The sequence below is a fragment of the Pezoporus wallicus genome, unplaced genomic scaffold (genome assembly GCF_028554395.1).
Source record: "Pezoporus wallicus isolate ANWC-B61680 ecotype Strahan unplaced genomic scaffold, APGP_CSIRO_Pwel_v1 contig_5879, whole genome shotgun sequence".
Classification (NCBI taxonomy): Eukaryota; Metazoa; Chordata; class Aves; order Psittaciformes; family Psittacidae; genus Pezoporus; species Pezoporus wallicus.
The window spans coordinates 932,739-949,993 of NW_026637549.1; the positions used below are offsets into that span (position 1 = coordinate 932,739).

Here is a 17,255-nt window from a genome sequence, read left to right on the forward strand (position 1 = left end):
TTCCTGGCCATGGCAGGGGGATTGGAACTAGATGATCTTAAGGTCCTTTCCAACCCTAACCATTCTATGATTCTAAATTCCAAAGTCCTACTACAAAGTGAAGGCATCAGAGTATTTCACTGAAACAGAATAAAACAGCTGTTTTGCCATGCTTCATAGAACCATCTGAACACAGACGCTTGCAACAGAAAACATTAAGCGGTGTTACACATACGGGTAGGAGCCAAATTCCATAATGCCTATGCATTTAATATAGCTAAGTGCTCTATCTAATGACATATAAGTCAAATTAGTGAGATCTTTTGATCAAGACACCATTTTTGCTCCACTGGCTGTTGTGGGCTCTGAACAGTTGCTTAATTTCAATATTGACTTTAAATATTTTCAAGTCTGGCTTATGTGATGTCCAACACAGTGGCCAAGAGATACCCTGAGTCAAAAGTAAAATGTAGAACAATGTTACAGAAACTTCATAAAAACATTAAAATCAGTATCACTATTCCGAAGTGGAAGGAGTAGCTATTTCCTGAACAGTGGTCTTCTGACCCTGCTGCACTGGAGCAATTATCATTTGAGGCAGAATACTGAAAAGCTTTCCCTTTCCTGCTGCACCTCCACTTAGCTGCTGCATCACAAGACAGCAGACACAAAATACTCCCAATTCTGCCTTCTCCAAGAAACAGCAATGGTTCTCAAGCTGTTTGCATTCCCCCAATAAAAAAAAGTAAAAATAAGGGACATCTGAATGTCTTCTTTTTTTTTTTTTCCTCTCAAGCACATACACAGATATCATAGAATCACAGAATAGTTAGGGTTGGAAAGGACCTTAAGATCATCAAGTTCCAACTCCCCTGCCATGGGCAGGGACACTTCACACTAAACCATGTCACCGAAGGGTTTGTCCAGCCTGGCCTTGAACATTACCAGGGATGGAGCATTCACAACCTCCCTGGGCAACCCATCCAGTGCCTCACCACCCTAACAGGAAAGAATTTCCTCCTTATAGCCAATCTAAACTTCCCCTGTTTAAGTTTTAACCCATTACCCCTTGTCCTATCACTACAGTCCCTAATGAAGAGTCCCTCCCCAGCATCCCTACAGGCCCCCTTCAGATACTGGAAAAAAAGTTGCTTCCACCACTATCTGATGTTAAAATTGATGCTTACTGAAAAAGTCTGAGATTATTTTTTAAGAAATATTTTTATAAATCTACAGTATTGTTTCAGTGTGGTTAAGAAGCATCATTCAAAATTATTCAAAACCATCAGAAGACCTAGCAGAATCCAGTACCTCACCAACATTTTTTGGACTGGCGTATAAAAATCATTGCTATAATTCTTTCTAATCAAGCAAGAAACAAAAAAAAAAATTTTCTAAGGAAATTACTTTTAATTTGATAAAGATTGTACAAAACTATTTTTAGATATTTTAGTGGTGTCAATAGCTTAATATTTTCTAGTTCTAAACATATTCAATCCAGCAATAAATGGAGAAGGAGCACTAGTCTACTCTGCCAAGATTGGTATCGGACAAGAGCAAAAAAGACCACACACAGCAAACATGTAAGAATCAGAGAACTGGCCTTTAACTAAATGTTGCAACTTAGTGGCCAAGATACTCAGAGATCTTACATTCAGGAAAAACAACATATCTGGAAGTAAACTTTATAAATCTACCTACTCATATCGGATGACGCATCTGATGCATTAAATAGAGACAGAGTTTAAAAGCAGTATTCCACATTACCCACAATGTAACTGAAAAGCCTATGTTACTTGAAGAGATAATTCAAATAGCTTTTTTCTAAGGAATGCATGTTTGACTGTTGTCTTTTCCCCACACTGTTGTTGCATAAAGGTCACAACTGTGAAAAACACACAGGAGCAGGATCATGATCCCATGCCAAGTCAACCAAAATTAATTCCATTCCCAGTTTTGTGAATGACTTGCAAATTGAGTGACAAAATTACTTTATCTTTTTTTTGTTCTTCTGTATAATGATACTTACCTACTTCAGTAGGTTGTCTAGGTTGGAAACTAATTATGGGTATGTTAATATTTAGGAAGCATCATACATCCATTCCCACAAAAATCTGTCCTACAGTAGCTTGTCTAAGTTTTTCAGGACAACAATTATCTATCCTTTTTTTTTTTTTTTTTACTGTTCCCAGAACAATAGGGTCTTAATCCTTGACTTGGAGAGCTAGATACCATTGAAACATAAATAATTAACAAACAATAATGAGTTGAGAGGTTTAGCGAAGTGTTATCCTTCCCAGAGCTCCAAGGCACAGAACATTTAAATGACCAGGATTTAGCCAATGCAAGGAAACTGGGGACAAGGAACCATAGCCTTGGTTGCTTGCTAACAACTTTGGTGGCTTGCTCTTGAAAGAGCAGGGATACAAAAAAGACAACTGATGGAATGCATATGTGAGAAGAGAACACTATTCAGAGGAGCATACGGACTGAAAATATAGTTGCCTTTTGAGAAGGCATTTAGGGTAAAAGCGTTTCATGTGTTTGCCAGCTCTACTGTATCTGCAAACTAGAAGCAAACACAGCAGGAAAAAACAAGGGTTTGTTTGGGGACTTGTGTCTTGTTGGGTTGTTGTGTTGTTGCTGGTTGGTTTTTTTTTTGAGAAACACCACAAATACGTAATTTGGAAAAGAGGTACACCTCAACAAGAAAGGAACAGTTGTACAATCAACAGTAGCTGTTGTCTCTTGAGATGTGTTCTATGCACATATATAGAATCACAGAACAGTTAGGGTTAGAAAGAACCTTAAGATCATCTAGATCCAACCCCCCCTGCCATGGGCAGGGACACCTCGCACTAAAACATGTCACCCCAGGCTCTGTCCAACCTGGCCTTGAACACCACCAGGGATGGAACATTCACAACTTTCCTGGGCAATCAGTTCCAGTGCCTCACCACCCTTACACCCTTACATATGCTGCCTTTATCATGAGTATGCCCGCTACTTTCAAACTAAAGCCTCACTTTCAAAGTAACTGTATCAGCTGCGTGTTATTGTAGACACTAAGAACATCCCCCCTGCTTCCCATCAGAAGTAAAAAAGTTGGATTTAGTCCAACCACTTGAGTAGCTCTTCATCTTGGACAGTGCTTCATCTTCAGCATCTAAGGATAGCTTCAAGTATCAAGCATAAAGGGTATGACGTGGAACTCATGCCAACATTTCTAAGTAAAACAATTACTGAATATTAAGCAACTGCTTTTTCTTCATTGTTTGTCCATACCACTTGTTCTGCCTTGGTGATTTCTAAGCTATGTACTCTCTGAAGGTGGGTATCAGTAACTTGGGCTTGTTTACTCTAGAAATGAAAGACCTATGGGAAGTGCGACTATCATCAGTACTGAAGTGAAAAATAAAGAAATACTCTGCTTCCAGTCAGGCTGGAAGATACCTGGAGGACAGGCAATTTCCACAAGGTGATGAATGAAAAGGAAGTAGAATGCTGAGACGAAAGCCTGGAGTGTTTCCAGTAAACTGTGAATGCAGGGTGGGGCAAATGAAAGCAGTCATCAAGAAGGATAAAGGCAAAATATACTACCAGCTATTTTTATTTTCTTAAATAAAGATAATGTTAAAGCAATATATTAGAAAAAAAAATAGAATTACAAAAGATACTCCAGTAAAATTATTTTCAGCCACTAATCAAAGTATGTACAATACACATGTAACACAAAACTGATCACTTACCTAGATGTATGAATATTATCCCAACATTTTAGACCAGACTGTATCACATCATATTAATGTCATTATTAAACTGTGCACCCAAAACTCCTGATGCTCAGTCAACAATGCGTACTTAATACATAACTAACTTTAAACACATTAACCCACTAATTTAAGCAATGTATTTAATGCACAATAAAAATTTAAGCAAATCTAATAGTTTAGACCCCCCACCTCCTCTTGGTTTTGGCAGTTTGATAATCAAAAAACTTGAATACAGTAGAAATAGAAAACATTTTCATCAAAAGACTACAGAGAAGTAACATGCACACGGTTGTGATCTGAAACGGATGCTCAATCTTGATTTTTGAAAGAAGAGAAATAGTTACTTTTTTTTAAAACTAAACCAAATGGAAAAAAGTCTTAGAAAGTCTCAAAGTCTTACCTGTTGGTAAGCTTCATAGATTATATCAAACAAGAAGGCCTGAGGCATTTCACTCGCTCTGTACCTGGCACGTTCCAATGAGTGATCTAGGCAGCCATCTGCAGCAGAGGCAATAACAGTAGAAACTAGAGGACGAATTGCTCCTGCTGCCTGTGGAACAAAACATAGAAAGAGGCCTAAATGTTACTAATATTGAAGCCTATCAGAGTGCTGATAGGCTCTACCTCAAAAAAAGTAGAGTTTCAAAATATATTTTCTAGTTACTTATCTTTTACGTATCTCATAATGCGTAAGTCATGCTAAAGTCTGTATGAGACTTTTAAGTTGAATAAAGTAATGGAAGATGGCATATGTAAGTACACAGTGAGGAACAGCTAACAAAAAAAAAATCTTAACGCCTTCTTAAGCATCAACTGCAAATACATGTACAAATCTGAGTTCAGTTCTCAGACTCTTCTACATGCATACTAGGTGGTTTATGTGAGGACAGTTTTAGGCCTATTCAGATAGGAAACAGCAGGAGACAGACTTGAGAGGTCTTGAGAATCCACACCTACAGCTTTCACAGATTTCAATCTGGCTGAACTGCTCAGAAATCAGCAACAAGAAACGTTTCAGGAAACTGAGCTTGCTCCTCCATGAGAATTCACCCTGTGAAATATTGAGTAACCACACTTACGAGTGTATACTGGGAAGGCAGTATATACATTAGAAAGCATTCAATACGGAGCAGCACTGTGCCCCAGAATAAATATTTAAATCCTTGTATTCCAGTTTTGGGTTTGCTGAAGTTTTAAACTAATTAAACATATATCTTTGATCTTCTCATAAATATACAGTATTAAAGATCTATGGCATATCTGGAACAGAACTCTCCTAAGCTGCTTTTAGTCATTTTGATACCAGAAAGTTACCCAGACTTCATCAGTCACTTATAAAATGTCCACATGAACTTACATAAGCTAAAAGCAATTGGGGGAAGAGCTGTTCATACAATTACGAAGAAAAGGATAAAATGGCAAAATACTGTTTATCAAGTCACAGGGCAAAAAGCATGCTCCATAACAATGCTAACCACTGAGAACGGCATCCTTACACTATACAGTTTATCAGCAATTTTTAATGGTTATAAAGAAGAGTAATTGGTACTATTTCACAAAATTTGGAATTATCCAGCATCTTAAACCAGTACACCTAGAAAATCAGTCTCAACGGTAAATTCTGACACTTTTTACTGCAACCACAGAGGATCATCTGATGTCTAGTGAGCTTTGACACAGTAAAAAAATAGGTCTCATGACATAAAAGAAGAGCACTGCCCTCATATATATGAGTCCTGTCCATTCTTACAAGATTTCTGACCTCAGATAAGCATACAGTCGCAGAATGAGACACCAAAGTGAGCCCAAATTCCTTTCTCTTCTAAGAGGAAAAAAACTGGTTGTCTTCCCTCCTCTCCCTCACACTACTGAACAAAAAAAACAAAGAGGAATGCAGTCAGCGTGTTGAGCACTTTATGAGCTCTAAATTACAGCTTCTTAATTAATTCTTTTGCAGAATGAGGACAGAGATGTGAACCAAAATCTGAAAAGCACTTTTTCTTTCTAATACATAGGAAGAGATATCTATATAAAATACTACTGTCCTGTGTTCAGCAGTAGCAGTCATTTTTTCTCCTTAGTAGCTGGTGCAGTGCTGTGGTTTTGACTTTCGGCCTGGAACAGCACTGATAACCTCAATGTTTTTAGTTACTGCTCAAATGTGTAGTCTGGCCAAGGACTTTCTGAGCCTCATGCTCTGCCAGGGAGGAGGGGAAGCCGGGAGGAAGCAGAGACAGGACACCTGACCCAAACTAGCCAAAGAGGTATTCCATACCACAGCACGTCATTCCCAGGATGTAAACTGAGAGTTAACCAGAAGGGCTGGTTCACTGCTCGGTCAGGCTGGGTATTGGTGGGTGGTATTGTATTCTCTTCCCTTGTTATTTGCCTTATCATTATTATAATTGGTGGTAGCAGTAGTGGTTTGTGTTATACCTTAGTTACTGGACTGTTCTTATTTCAACCAGTGGGAGTTGCATTCTTTCGATTTTCCTCCCTGTCCCTCCAGGAGCACGGGTGAGGGGGAGAGGAAGAAAGGCACAGAGTGAGCGAGAGGGCTGCGTGGTTCTGATTTACAGCCTGGGCTTAAACCATGACAACCACACAGAGCAAAGCACCATCATCCAAAGGCACAACGTGGTACAGAAAGATCAGTGAGAGCTATGAAGTCACAGAACTGTCTGTAAAGGATCTTGAGAAGTCATCCAGCCCATCCTTCTGACATAGGCAGGATTAATTTTACTTCTGTAATAGAAAAGACAAACTGACAAAACTAAACACCACTATAATGTTAGTAATATGTCCATGTATTAAATGAGGAGTAAATTTAAGAAATGTACTTTGAGGAAAAGCTATGCACAAGTAGAAGTAGAGAGTTTAAATTATGTGCAACTTATCCTTTCTTTATTTCCTATGATTCCAGGACATGGGTTATTACCTCTATATCCCAGCTGCTGGGCATTTGGACTACGTTTTTTTGCTCTGCTGTCATATTTTAATTGGTCACAGACAGACGGAAAAAAAAAAAAATGACAAAATTAGAAGGTCATGGGAAAAGAAAGCGAGCAGTGAGCTAGCCACAACTTTTCTGTAATTAGTTAAATCTATTTGATTTTTTTTCTGAAGCACTTACCATTCCAGAAAACCAGCTAGCAAAAGAGGATTTCTTAGGCTGATCCAATATTTTATTACAGTTTTTAACAATCATGTCATGTTACATTTTAAGCATAAAACAGGCCAAGAGAATACAATGTGACTTGCGTAACCAAATCTCACAAGTGAAACACGCACTATGAGGAACAAAAAACCAAACTGCAAATCTAAATAAAAATGAAATACTCAAAATTATGTTCTTAAAAAGAGCTCTGAAACACATTGTTTTCCTGACATCTGGTTTATTGCACAATAAAAATTCATGAATGCCTGTATCAGAATGTGACAATATACTGAACCATATCTCCTGCTCAACTGAGGCCTAGCTCTTCCAGAAGATTCAGAAAGATTCGATTTCTAATAAATCCAAACACATCATTTTTTAAAATACCCAATGAACTTGTCAAGTAATTGAGAGCTTTGTGGCACCTAAAATTTGACAAATGGCATTTTCAAACAACTACAGTTTTGCTTTACACTACCCCAGTACCAAGTTCAGCATGACAAACTGAGTTTTTCACCTGCCTTTCCGCCATTTTACTGAGAAATCACAAGATGGGCACAACAAGATGTCTTCTGCAGCAAGCCCAATTAAACTATACGTGACACTGTCTGAAAACATGAAGTTTAACACAAAGAGTAAGATTTACGGTTGACTTCTGATGATGCAAGGGAGAGAAATTCTAACTATGCATGCAGTGACAGGGTAACTAGCAGTCATTTGATTAAAAAAAAAAAAAAAAAGCTTTTATTCCAAAAAAAGTACAACTCAGTCCTAGACTACTCTATGCAATAAATGGAGAATGCAGAGCTCTAGTACTACAGCCAGGAAATTTCTACTGCCCAGAAAACCTTTATATGATGAGCAGCTGGAGTCTGAAAGCTGTGAATCCCTGAGCTACAGCATACTTGCTAAGGTGAAGCACTGAGCTGAAATCTTAAAATCCTGTGACAAGATACAGAAACTGGTTGGTTGGTTTGCTCAGTACTGGTTTGCCTTTCTGCAGGACCTTTCTCTGCCTCAGCACACACACATGGGCTCCCTCAACCAGATGATATGACCCAACACAGAGCTGAGTGTTTACCACCTAAGGCGACTTTCAGACTAGGTGAAACTGGAATCAAGCAAAGGAAAAACTTGGCCTGTGTATGCCCTGCATTGTTTTCAGATGGGACAGGAGATCTGAGTTCCTAACACAGGAAACCTTGCATCTGCAGTACTTCTGGCAACTTTTTCTAGCTGGCATACACTGACACAACTGCCAAACCCAAGCTGGCTTACAAGACCTCACCACACATGCTTCTGCTTCCAAACTTGGCTCACAGGTACCTTCATTCATGGTGTAAACACAGTATTCAGCATATAAAAACAGAAGAATTGAGCTGTGAATTTTGTTCTCAGATGGAGGTCAAAGAGAGGAAGAGTTTAAGATGTATGGCTCGTTCTGCAGTACTCCCTTCTGGTTAACACAAGCGTCCTCCCTACTCGGCACAAAGACTTTTCTGAATCCCATTCCTAGCAGTCCTGTAATGAACTGAACAGGGAACTTAGGTACTTAAGACCGGGCTACAGGCTACATTTTTAGGACACCATAGGGCAAATAATACAGTAAGGTACTACTGTATCTAAAGTGGCTTTCACCCCAATGACTGTGGGGTGCAAGTGAAGAACACAATCATCCAGATAGTCTATCTCCATTCAGTTACAACATCAAGTATTTTATTCTTTGCAGGAACTTCCATGTTGTTTTTCTGGTTATAAATCAGTAACACCTATTTCCATATTAGTAAAGAGAGTATACACTAAGTATCACATATATTAATTTTATCTGTTCTAATTTGTGAGGCTTTGACTTGCTGCTTATGTCAGGAATGTTACAAGTATTTAGGCCAGGTCTCAGGTAAGAAGTTCAGACATGAATTATTTTTTTTTTTTAAAAAAAAGAACAAAACAAAGAAAAAATTTAAAATTGTAAGTACTTGTTACTGTCACTATAGTTTTACAGGTTTTTTTTTTTTTACACTTTGAATTAGCCCACTACAAAATACAAATCCTGTGAGTCTAAAGCAAGTGCCCAGGTCTTATACTAACATTTCCCTGCCCAGAGTACTCATCTTCCACTATATAATCAATTTGGCCCAGATCTCAAGTAGATCTGCTTTCAAGATCATGCACAAAATGCATTACACACCCTTACTGAATGTGAAGTAGATAGTTAATGGATAGTTAGATTGAATTTCTTTCAATGTCCACTTTACAGCCTTCAGGCCACTTCACAGTCAGTCACTCACTCGAGTTTTGGTGAGCCTGGAATGTCCAGAAAATGCATACACTTTTTTCACCCCATTTTTTGCATATTTTGTCAAACAAAGTGTCAAAATATCTGTGGGCAAGCTCCTAAAATATTCTTCCATAGCATAACAGACACTGAAACAAATACTGCTAACAGGTCAGCCTCCTTTTGCAGACAAAATATTGGAATAAAACCCATCCTCTTAGTTTATCATTTCCTTAAAACAACCCTAAAATGTCCTGAGAAAGCAGAATTCCATCAGCTTCAGAGGAAGCGGAAATGACAGACTGGTATCTCTCAGAAGCAAGCTCATCCAACCATCTGCTGCAAACTGAACCAACCTCTAGATGCTTTTAGAAACAATGCATTTCTTTTATAATCCATTTTAAACAGCACCAATAAAAAACATTTATAACAGATTCTAAATTTTGTATTAAGTTTTTTCACAACTGCCTGGAGCATAGCATACATTCAAGATTTAAAGATCCAGTGGTAACTGAAAAAAGGTAGAGAATGAAGTGCATCATGCAGGTCAGTATAATAGAATATCGTAAGTATTTTCAGTAGAATTTCTACTATTTCAGTAGAATCAAGGCATGCTAATGCACCTTTCCACTAAATAGTACTCATTTTTCCACTAAAAATCTCTCATTTTATCATACTTTTATTCTGACAAGAAATTGTTCATATGCATGTATACAGTGAATGCGTAAACGGGTTGTGTTTTAAGATCAGACAACACAGTCAGTTCACGTGAGTAAAACCTAAGCTGTACTGATGACACCTTTTATTAGAGAACTATATATGAATGTTTAGACCACAGAAGCCTACACACAACATGGAAACCCGGCTAACACAATGCAGTATAACTTATTTTTACTAAATATTCATTAAAACTGAAAATCCTCATTTTATTAAAAAAAAAAAGAAACACAAAACCAAAAAAAAACCGAACAATACACACCAAAAAAACAGGACCCATTAAAATTTCCAAAGGATTGTGGGGGAGATAGAGCTTATATCAAAAGCAAGAAATTACCCAGCTTACAAATACCTCCAACACACAGTGCATTATTCAGCCAACACCAACACTCCACATCTGTAACACAACCTACCAAGAGCAAGCTATCAAATAGCCAGAGGCTCCAAAAAAGCATGAAAACCAACACACCCATACCACTGATCCAGTCATTTTTGGTAGCCAGAGTTGAAACAGAACAATGCTAAATAGCTGCAAAGCTCAAAAAGTTGAATTATATGGACTAGGAAGAGACAAAAATCGCAGTGGCACTAAATCCTTACAAAAAATACCACAACTACAATTCCTTTTGTTTTACAACAGTGTGGTAACAAGCTCACACAACCACAGATCCTGCAGGCTGGCACACTAAGAGAAAATAAAAAAAAAGCATGTGATGTCTTTGGCACACCCTTGTCCCCAGTAGGGCCCAAGTACTAACGCAGACCCACAAAGTTCACTTACACAGCCAATTTGCAAACCTGAACTTTGAGTGAGTGGAAATCACAGTCTAAAACTTAGAAAGTCCAGTCCTAAGTGAGCATTTCCCATCGCCCTAACATGACTCCCTTCTACTTTTTAATTATACCAACAATACTTTTCTTCTCCATTCGTAGCCTCTATCTCCCCTGAACTTCATTTTCCCTACGCTTTCTACCTTCTCAGCTGTCCACCAGCATTACATAAATGTACATGTATATTTCAATCACCCCACTGCATTAGATTCAATGTTTTGAAATTACATAGGAATAGCCATGATGTCAAACCCATGCAAGCATAGCTTAACAAGTGTTATCTTTAAAAGAATGTCCTTATTTTCACGTTTTTTCATGTTTTCTCGATATTCATATTTAATTGTAACTCTTTAATCAGAGTTGTTTTCAAATATGACAAGCAAAACAGTATTGAACAAAGACTCCCAAATAATTTAACCACCCTGCCTTAGAAAAAGTAAACTTGTCTTGCATATATACACTGGAAATAGAAGTATATTAGAAATACATTTTCATCACTTCAAAACAGCTGACTTTTTCAAAACAGTATGATGGAGATTGTGGAGCTAGTTATACTTAGTAGGACAAATATATCCATCTGGGAACTCCATTAAAGTCAACTTTGTAGAGGCGAATTTGGTATTTTATCTTGCTTTTCCATGAAGACAAGGACTGCATTAGGACACTGTTCAACTGCGTAACAATAACAATAGATGTTAATTTAGACAAGCTAGATATCTAACATCTTACAAATATGCCCTGGAATGTCTTTTATTAGGTGAAAGATTATTTATATGTTACAAAACACTGCCATCTCCTAAGGATTTCAGTCTAAATTAGGTCTGGCTATGACCCAGCAAAAGAAGCTCAGAATAGCTATGATTAATTTCTTTTCATTTTATTTCATCAAACTCTTTCCACATGTTACTACAGGGAAAGTATTCTTTTACACAGACCAAACTACTTGCCATGAAGGTCATTCACAGCTATCTACAGTATGAAAAAATACAGAAATAAACACAGTATCTCTGATGCAGGTAGAAACATGCATTTCTATTCAGACATCTGCACTCCAACTAATTGTCTCTATAGTAATCAACATGCTTCAGCCACACTCAGTAATTAACATTTAAGTCAGAAGACCTGTCTCTACTGAAAGATTTCTTACTGCAAATTTATCAGATTTTTCAAAGCAAAATTTAAAATTTCAATTATAAGATTAAAATATTTGACGTTTAAGATGTTCTTTTCAAATTTTTCATATGGTAAATATGAAGGAGAGAGTATCTAATAAAACAAAGTGATATAACTATCGTAAAATAAAGCAATTAGAGAATGTCTTCCAATGCCCATTCAAGGTATTGTACTGAAGTACTGCATCTTTTTTCTTACATTTCTTTTTTTTTTTCTTTTCCTTTTCTGCATTTTGTATCCCGCTGCTGTCTAGGGCTACATTTTCTCTTTTCTATAACCAGAAGTTGTAACTATAAGAAATTTTATAATTCCACTGCAGAAATAGAAGACTTAAGAGTATTTCCTCCTCCAGCCTACAGAAGTCTTGGCAAAACAATTCTATTTGGATGGAAAAGCATAGACAAAGTAACAATACAAACTATAAGCTACCACTCATATACAGAAGTAAAGCTGATAGCTACAATTTGGCTATAGGTGCTAAGTTTTCCAAACTTCGATGTGAAGACATGTTAAAGCCTGAACTAGCCAAATTTTCGAACTGAACTGATTCCTCAACTTCAAGCTTTTCTTGAAGGTCCAAATACAGCATGCAGGCATGACTACAGGACAACTGGCATGACTCAGTAGAGTGGCAGACCACAAGAAAGACAAAGGCAATCTCATTATCATGCAGAAACACAAATTTGAGTCCAGGGTATATTGTATCCTCACCCACACACACACTCAGACTTTACCATGCAGCATAGACTTCATTTGCGTGGCAGTGCTGTGGTGGGGACAGGATTCCTTCTACCTATTTCTCCTACTGACATACAAGAACAATACACAACCTGGGCTGTGTATCCATTAGGTATTAAAGCTGAAGAAAAAAAAAGGTTATCTTCTTCCTGCCAGGTATCTTCTTTTTTTAAAAAAAAGGATATTTCTTAAATTACTTATTTTGACTTTCATTGGAGGAAAAAAATAAATCAAAAGTTACAGTCATTATGGGCATACCATCTTTGATTCTCATTAGTAAGATACCCACTAAAATTTCCTATGTAGGCAGTAACACCAACCAGTCCAATTCCAGCAATGCTGACGTATTTGTACTGGCAGCTTTTATTTGCCCAAGGACAGCACTGGTTGAAACGTTAAACAAACCTGGTCTAACACAGATATTAAACCTAATCATGAGCCAGACAAAAAAAAGTTAATTAGAACAGATGTAAGGAGTTTTGAACACCATGAAAAAAGGCTTGTATGCTAAACTTCACATAATTTCCTTGAAGTCTGTTTACCCAGCTGGCTAGGAGCAACAGTTGAACTCACTAAAATTGGGCACATGTTATTCTTAAACCAACACCAGGAAGGAAGAAGTTATAATTGTGTTTATTCCTAGCTGCAAAAAGAGGGGATGTTTAATCAGAAATTTAATATACACTTTGATCCAATGTTAATGAGCTGACACTATGTTGTACATTGAACTGACTTCAAAGATACAAGATGCCTTAAACAAATGTGATGTATATTTATGACACTGTTTAAGAAAAAAAAAAACATTTCTTCTAATGAGGTCACCTTTATCAGAACATACTATCTAAGTAAATGGGAAGATTACATGTACATCAGGACATGTCAGAGCCCCAATTAGCTATAGCAAACTATAGAAGATTACCAATAACAAACTGTTGCTCAAAAATTAAGACTGCATATGTTCTTTCCCACTTTACATAATCTCTGTTCTTCTATATTTAAAGCATTTACCTTTAAGCATTACTAAATATCATTTTGACCTAATCGACAACATGCAAATTTTAAATGCTATTCTGTGGAAAAATTCAGATTTCTCAAAGAAAATCAAACATTCCCCTCAAAAAGACAGGACGATAGGAATACGCAACTGCAGATATATATAATCTGAGGTAGAAGAAGAAAGCAGAACTAGGCCTATTACACGATGCAATTTTTCAACACACAGCACTGAAAACAAGCTCAAGAACATAATGAAACTTAAAAGAAACAAAACCAAGAACATACATACGTACTAAGAAAAAACAGAGTGGTACTGCAATAATTATATAACTTCTTGATGCAAACATTTGGTCACATATTAAAATCGGTATTTTTTAAAAAAGCAGATTGAAAGTCGTAAGAATGTGTCATTTATGTTGCTCTTGTACTATGAATTACTGCCATAAATCATAATATAATAAAGAATTTTAAAAGTTAGCAGGATTAAGCCAACATATACGATTTAATGGTGTTATACAAATTACACAGCATTTCTTCTAGTGCATTCTTTATCTGGGCATTCTTTGTGAGAAATTCAAGAACGGTCGAGGAAGTCTGTGTTTTCAATAAATACAACAGTACTGTATATTCAGTAAGATATATTTTATCATGCTATTAGCCAAATAAGGTCTTATTACCTTAGTCAACATATTCAGCTAATTTTTGTCACAGTGGAATAATTGGCAATATTTAACAACATGTTCTCATTCATTAAGCTTTTGTTGTCTTGGTGGATTTTTTCAGAAGTACTTCAAAGGTTGTTTAAAATCTGCATCATGCTACCAAAGATCCACATTAAATATATGATCCAGACCACACGTAGCCTCCCCCACCTAAAGAGCAGCACATACTGGTAGAGTGCTTCAAGACTTTCTTATGACATATTTAATCTTTTCAGCTGTCAGCAACAGCTGTATATTATACGCAACTGTGATATGTAAAATTCAGTATCACAGTATGCTAGAGATTGGAAGGGACCTCAAAAGATCATCTAGTCCAATCCGCCTGCCGGAGCAGGAACACCTAGATAATGTTACACAGGAATGTGTCCAGGCGGGTTTTGAATGTCTCCAGGGAAGGAGACTCCACAACCTCCCTGGGCAGCCTGTTCCAGTGTTCCGTCACCCTCACTGAGAAGAAGTTTCTTCTCAAGTTTAAGTGGAACCTCTTGTGTTCCAGTTTGTACCCATTACCCCTTGTCCTATTGTTTGCCACTGAGTGGAGCCTGGCTCCATCCTCGTGACACTCCCCTTTTATATATTTATATACACTAATAAGGTCACCCCTCAGTCTCCTCTTCTCTAAACTATACCCAGCTCCCTCAGTCTTTCCTCATAAGGGAGATGCTCCACTCCCTTAATCATCTTAGTTGCCCTGCACTGGACTCTCTCCAGCAGCTCCCTGTCCTTCTTGAACTGAGGGGCCCAGAACTGGACACAATATTCCAGATGCGGTCTCACCAGGGCAGAGTAGAGGGGAAGGAGGACCTCTCTCGACCTACTAACCACCCCCTTCTAATACACCCCAGAATGCCATTGGCCCTCTTGGCCACAAGGGCACAGTGTTGGCTCATGGTCATCCTGTCGTCCACTAGGACCCCCAGGTCCCTCTCCCCTACACTGCTCTCTAACAGGTCGTTCCCCAACCTATACTGGAACCTGGGGTTGTTCCTGCACAGATGCAGGACTCTACACCTTCCCTTGTTATATTTCATCAAGTTATTCCCTGCCCAACTCTCCAGCCTGTCCAGGTCTCGCTGGATGGCAGCACAGCCTTCTGGCGTGTCAGCCACTCCTCCCAGCTTAGTGTCATCAGCAAACTTGCTGATAGTACACTCAATTCCCTCATCTAAATCATTGATGAATATATTAAATAATACCGGTCCCAGTACTGACCCTTGAGGCACTCCACTAGTTACAGGCCTCCAACTAGACTCCGCCCCATAGACTACAACTCTCTGGCTTCTCTCCTTCAGCCAGTTCACAGTCCACCTCACTACCTGATCATCCAGACCACACTTCCTCAGTCTAGCTGTAAGGATGCTGTGGGAGACTGTGTCAAATGCTTTGCTGAAGTCAAGGTAGACCACATCCACCGCTCTGCCATCATCCATCCACCATGTTACTTCCTCATAAAAGGCTAAGAGATTGGTCAAGCATGACTTCCCCTTGGTGAAGCCATGTTGACTGCCCCTCATAACCCTCTTATCCTTGATATGCCTTAAGATGGCACCAAGGATAAGGTGTTCCATCACTTTCCCAGGGATGGAGGTGAGGCTGACCGGTCTATAGTTACCCGGGTCCTCCTTCTTGCCCTTTTTGAAGACTGGAGTGACATTTGCTTTCCTCCAGTCCTCAGGCACCTCTCCCGTTTCCCAAGACTTGGTAAAGATGATGGAGAGTGTCTAGCAATGACTTCCACCAGTTCCCTCAGCACCTGCGGGTGCATCCCATCTGGACCCATGGATTTATGGATGTCCAGATTGCTCAACTGGTCTCTAACCCATTCCCCATCGACTAAGGCAAACCGCTCCATTGACCTGACTTCATCTGAGGTCTCAGGGGTACAGGGCTCTTCAGGACTGCCTGCAGCAGAGTAGACAGAGACAAAGAAGGCATTCACTAACTCTGCCATCTCTGTATCTTCTGTCACCAGGGCACCCATCCCGTTCATCAGTGGGCCTACATTGCCTCTGGTGTTAGTTTTATCTGCCATGTATTTGAAAAAGCTCTTTTTGCTGTCCTTGACCCTTCTCGCCAGGTTTAATTCTAAGGAGGCCTTAGTCCTCCTAGCTGCCTTCCTACATCCTCTAGCAGCAGCCTTATATTCCTCCCAAGTGGCCAGCCCCTCCTTCCATGACCTGTAAACTCTCCTCTTCCACTTGAGCATACCCAGCAATTCCCTATTTAGCCACGCAGGTCTCCTGGCCCTCTTCCTTGACTTCCTACGTGTTGGGATGCTCTGATCTTGAGCTTCGAAAAAGCAATCCTTGAATGCCAACCAGCTATCTTGGGCCCCTTTACCTTCAAACAGCCTTGCCCATGGGATTTCCCCTAGCAATTGCTTGAAAAGTCCAAAGTTTGCCCTGCTAAAGTCCAGGGTTGCAATTCTACTTGCTATTCTACTGGTCCTACCACACAAGAGCCTGAACTCCACCATCTCGTGGTCGCTGCAACCAAGGCAGCCCTCAACCCTTACTGCTTCGACCAGACCCTCCTTGTTAGTGAGGATGAGATCCAGTAGCGCTCCTTTCCTGGTTGGCTCATCCACCATTTGCATGAGGAAGTTATCATGCATACACTGGAGGAACCTCCTGGACTGTGGCTGGGTTGCCGAGTGGTCCTTCCAGCAAACATCAGGGAAGTTAAAATCCCCCACGACGACCACAGCCTGTGACTGTGAGGCCGCTCTCAGCTGCCTGTAGAAGGCCTCGTCAACTTCCTCACCCTGATCTGGTGGTCTGTAACAGACACCTACAACAGTATCCCCCCTGCCAGCCTGCCTCTTAATTCTCACCCACAGACTCAACTCGCTCGTCATCTGTCCCTAGACAGAACTCGGTGCATTGTAGTTGCTC

The 17,255-nt window shown here is 39.1% G+C and overlaps 1 protein-coding gene across 1 annotated transcript in view; it reads right to left on the reverse strand.

Moving 5' to 3' along the window:
* The window catches only part of CRPPA (CDP-L-ribitol pyrophosphorylase A), a 124,020-nt gene that overhangs the window by 91,337 nt on the left and 15,428 nt on the right, over positions 1–17,255 (reverse strand). Inside the window, exon 3 of the mRNA XM_057406187.1 lies at positions 4,153–4,302. Coding sequence (XP_057262170.1) covers positions 4,153–4,302 — 150 coding nt within the window. The remainder of the gene's footprint in view (positions 1–4,152; positions 4,303–17,255) is intronic.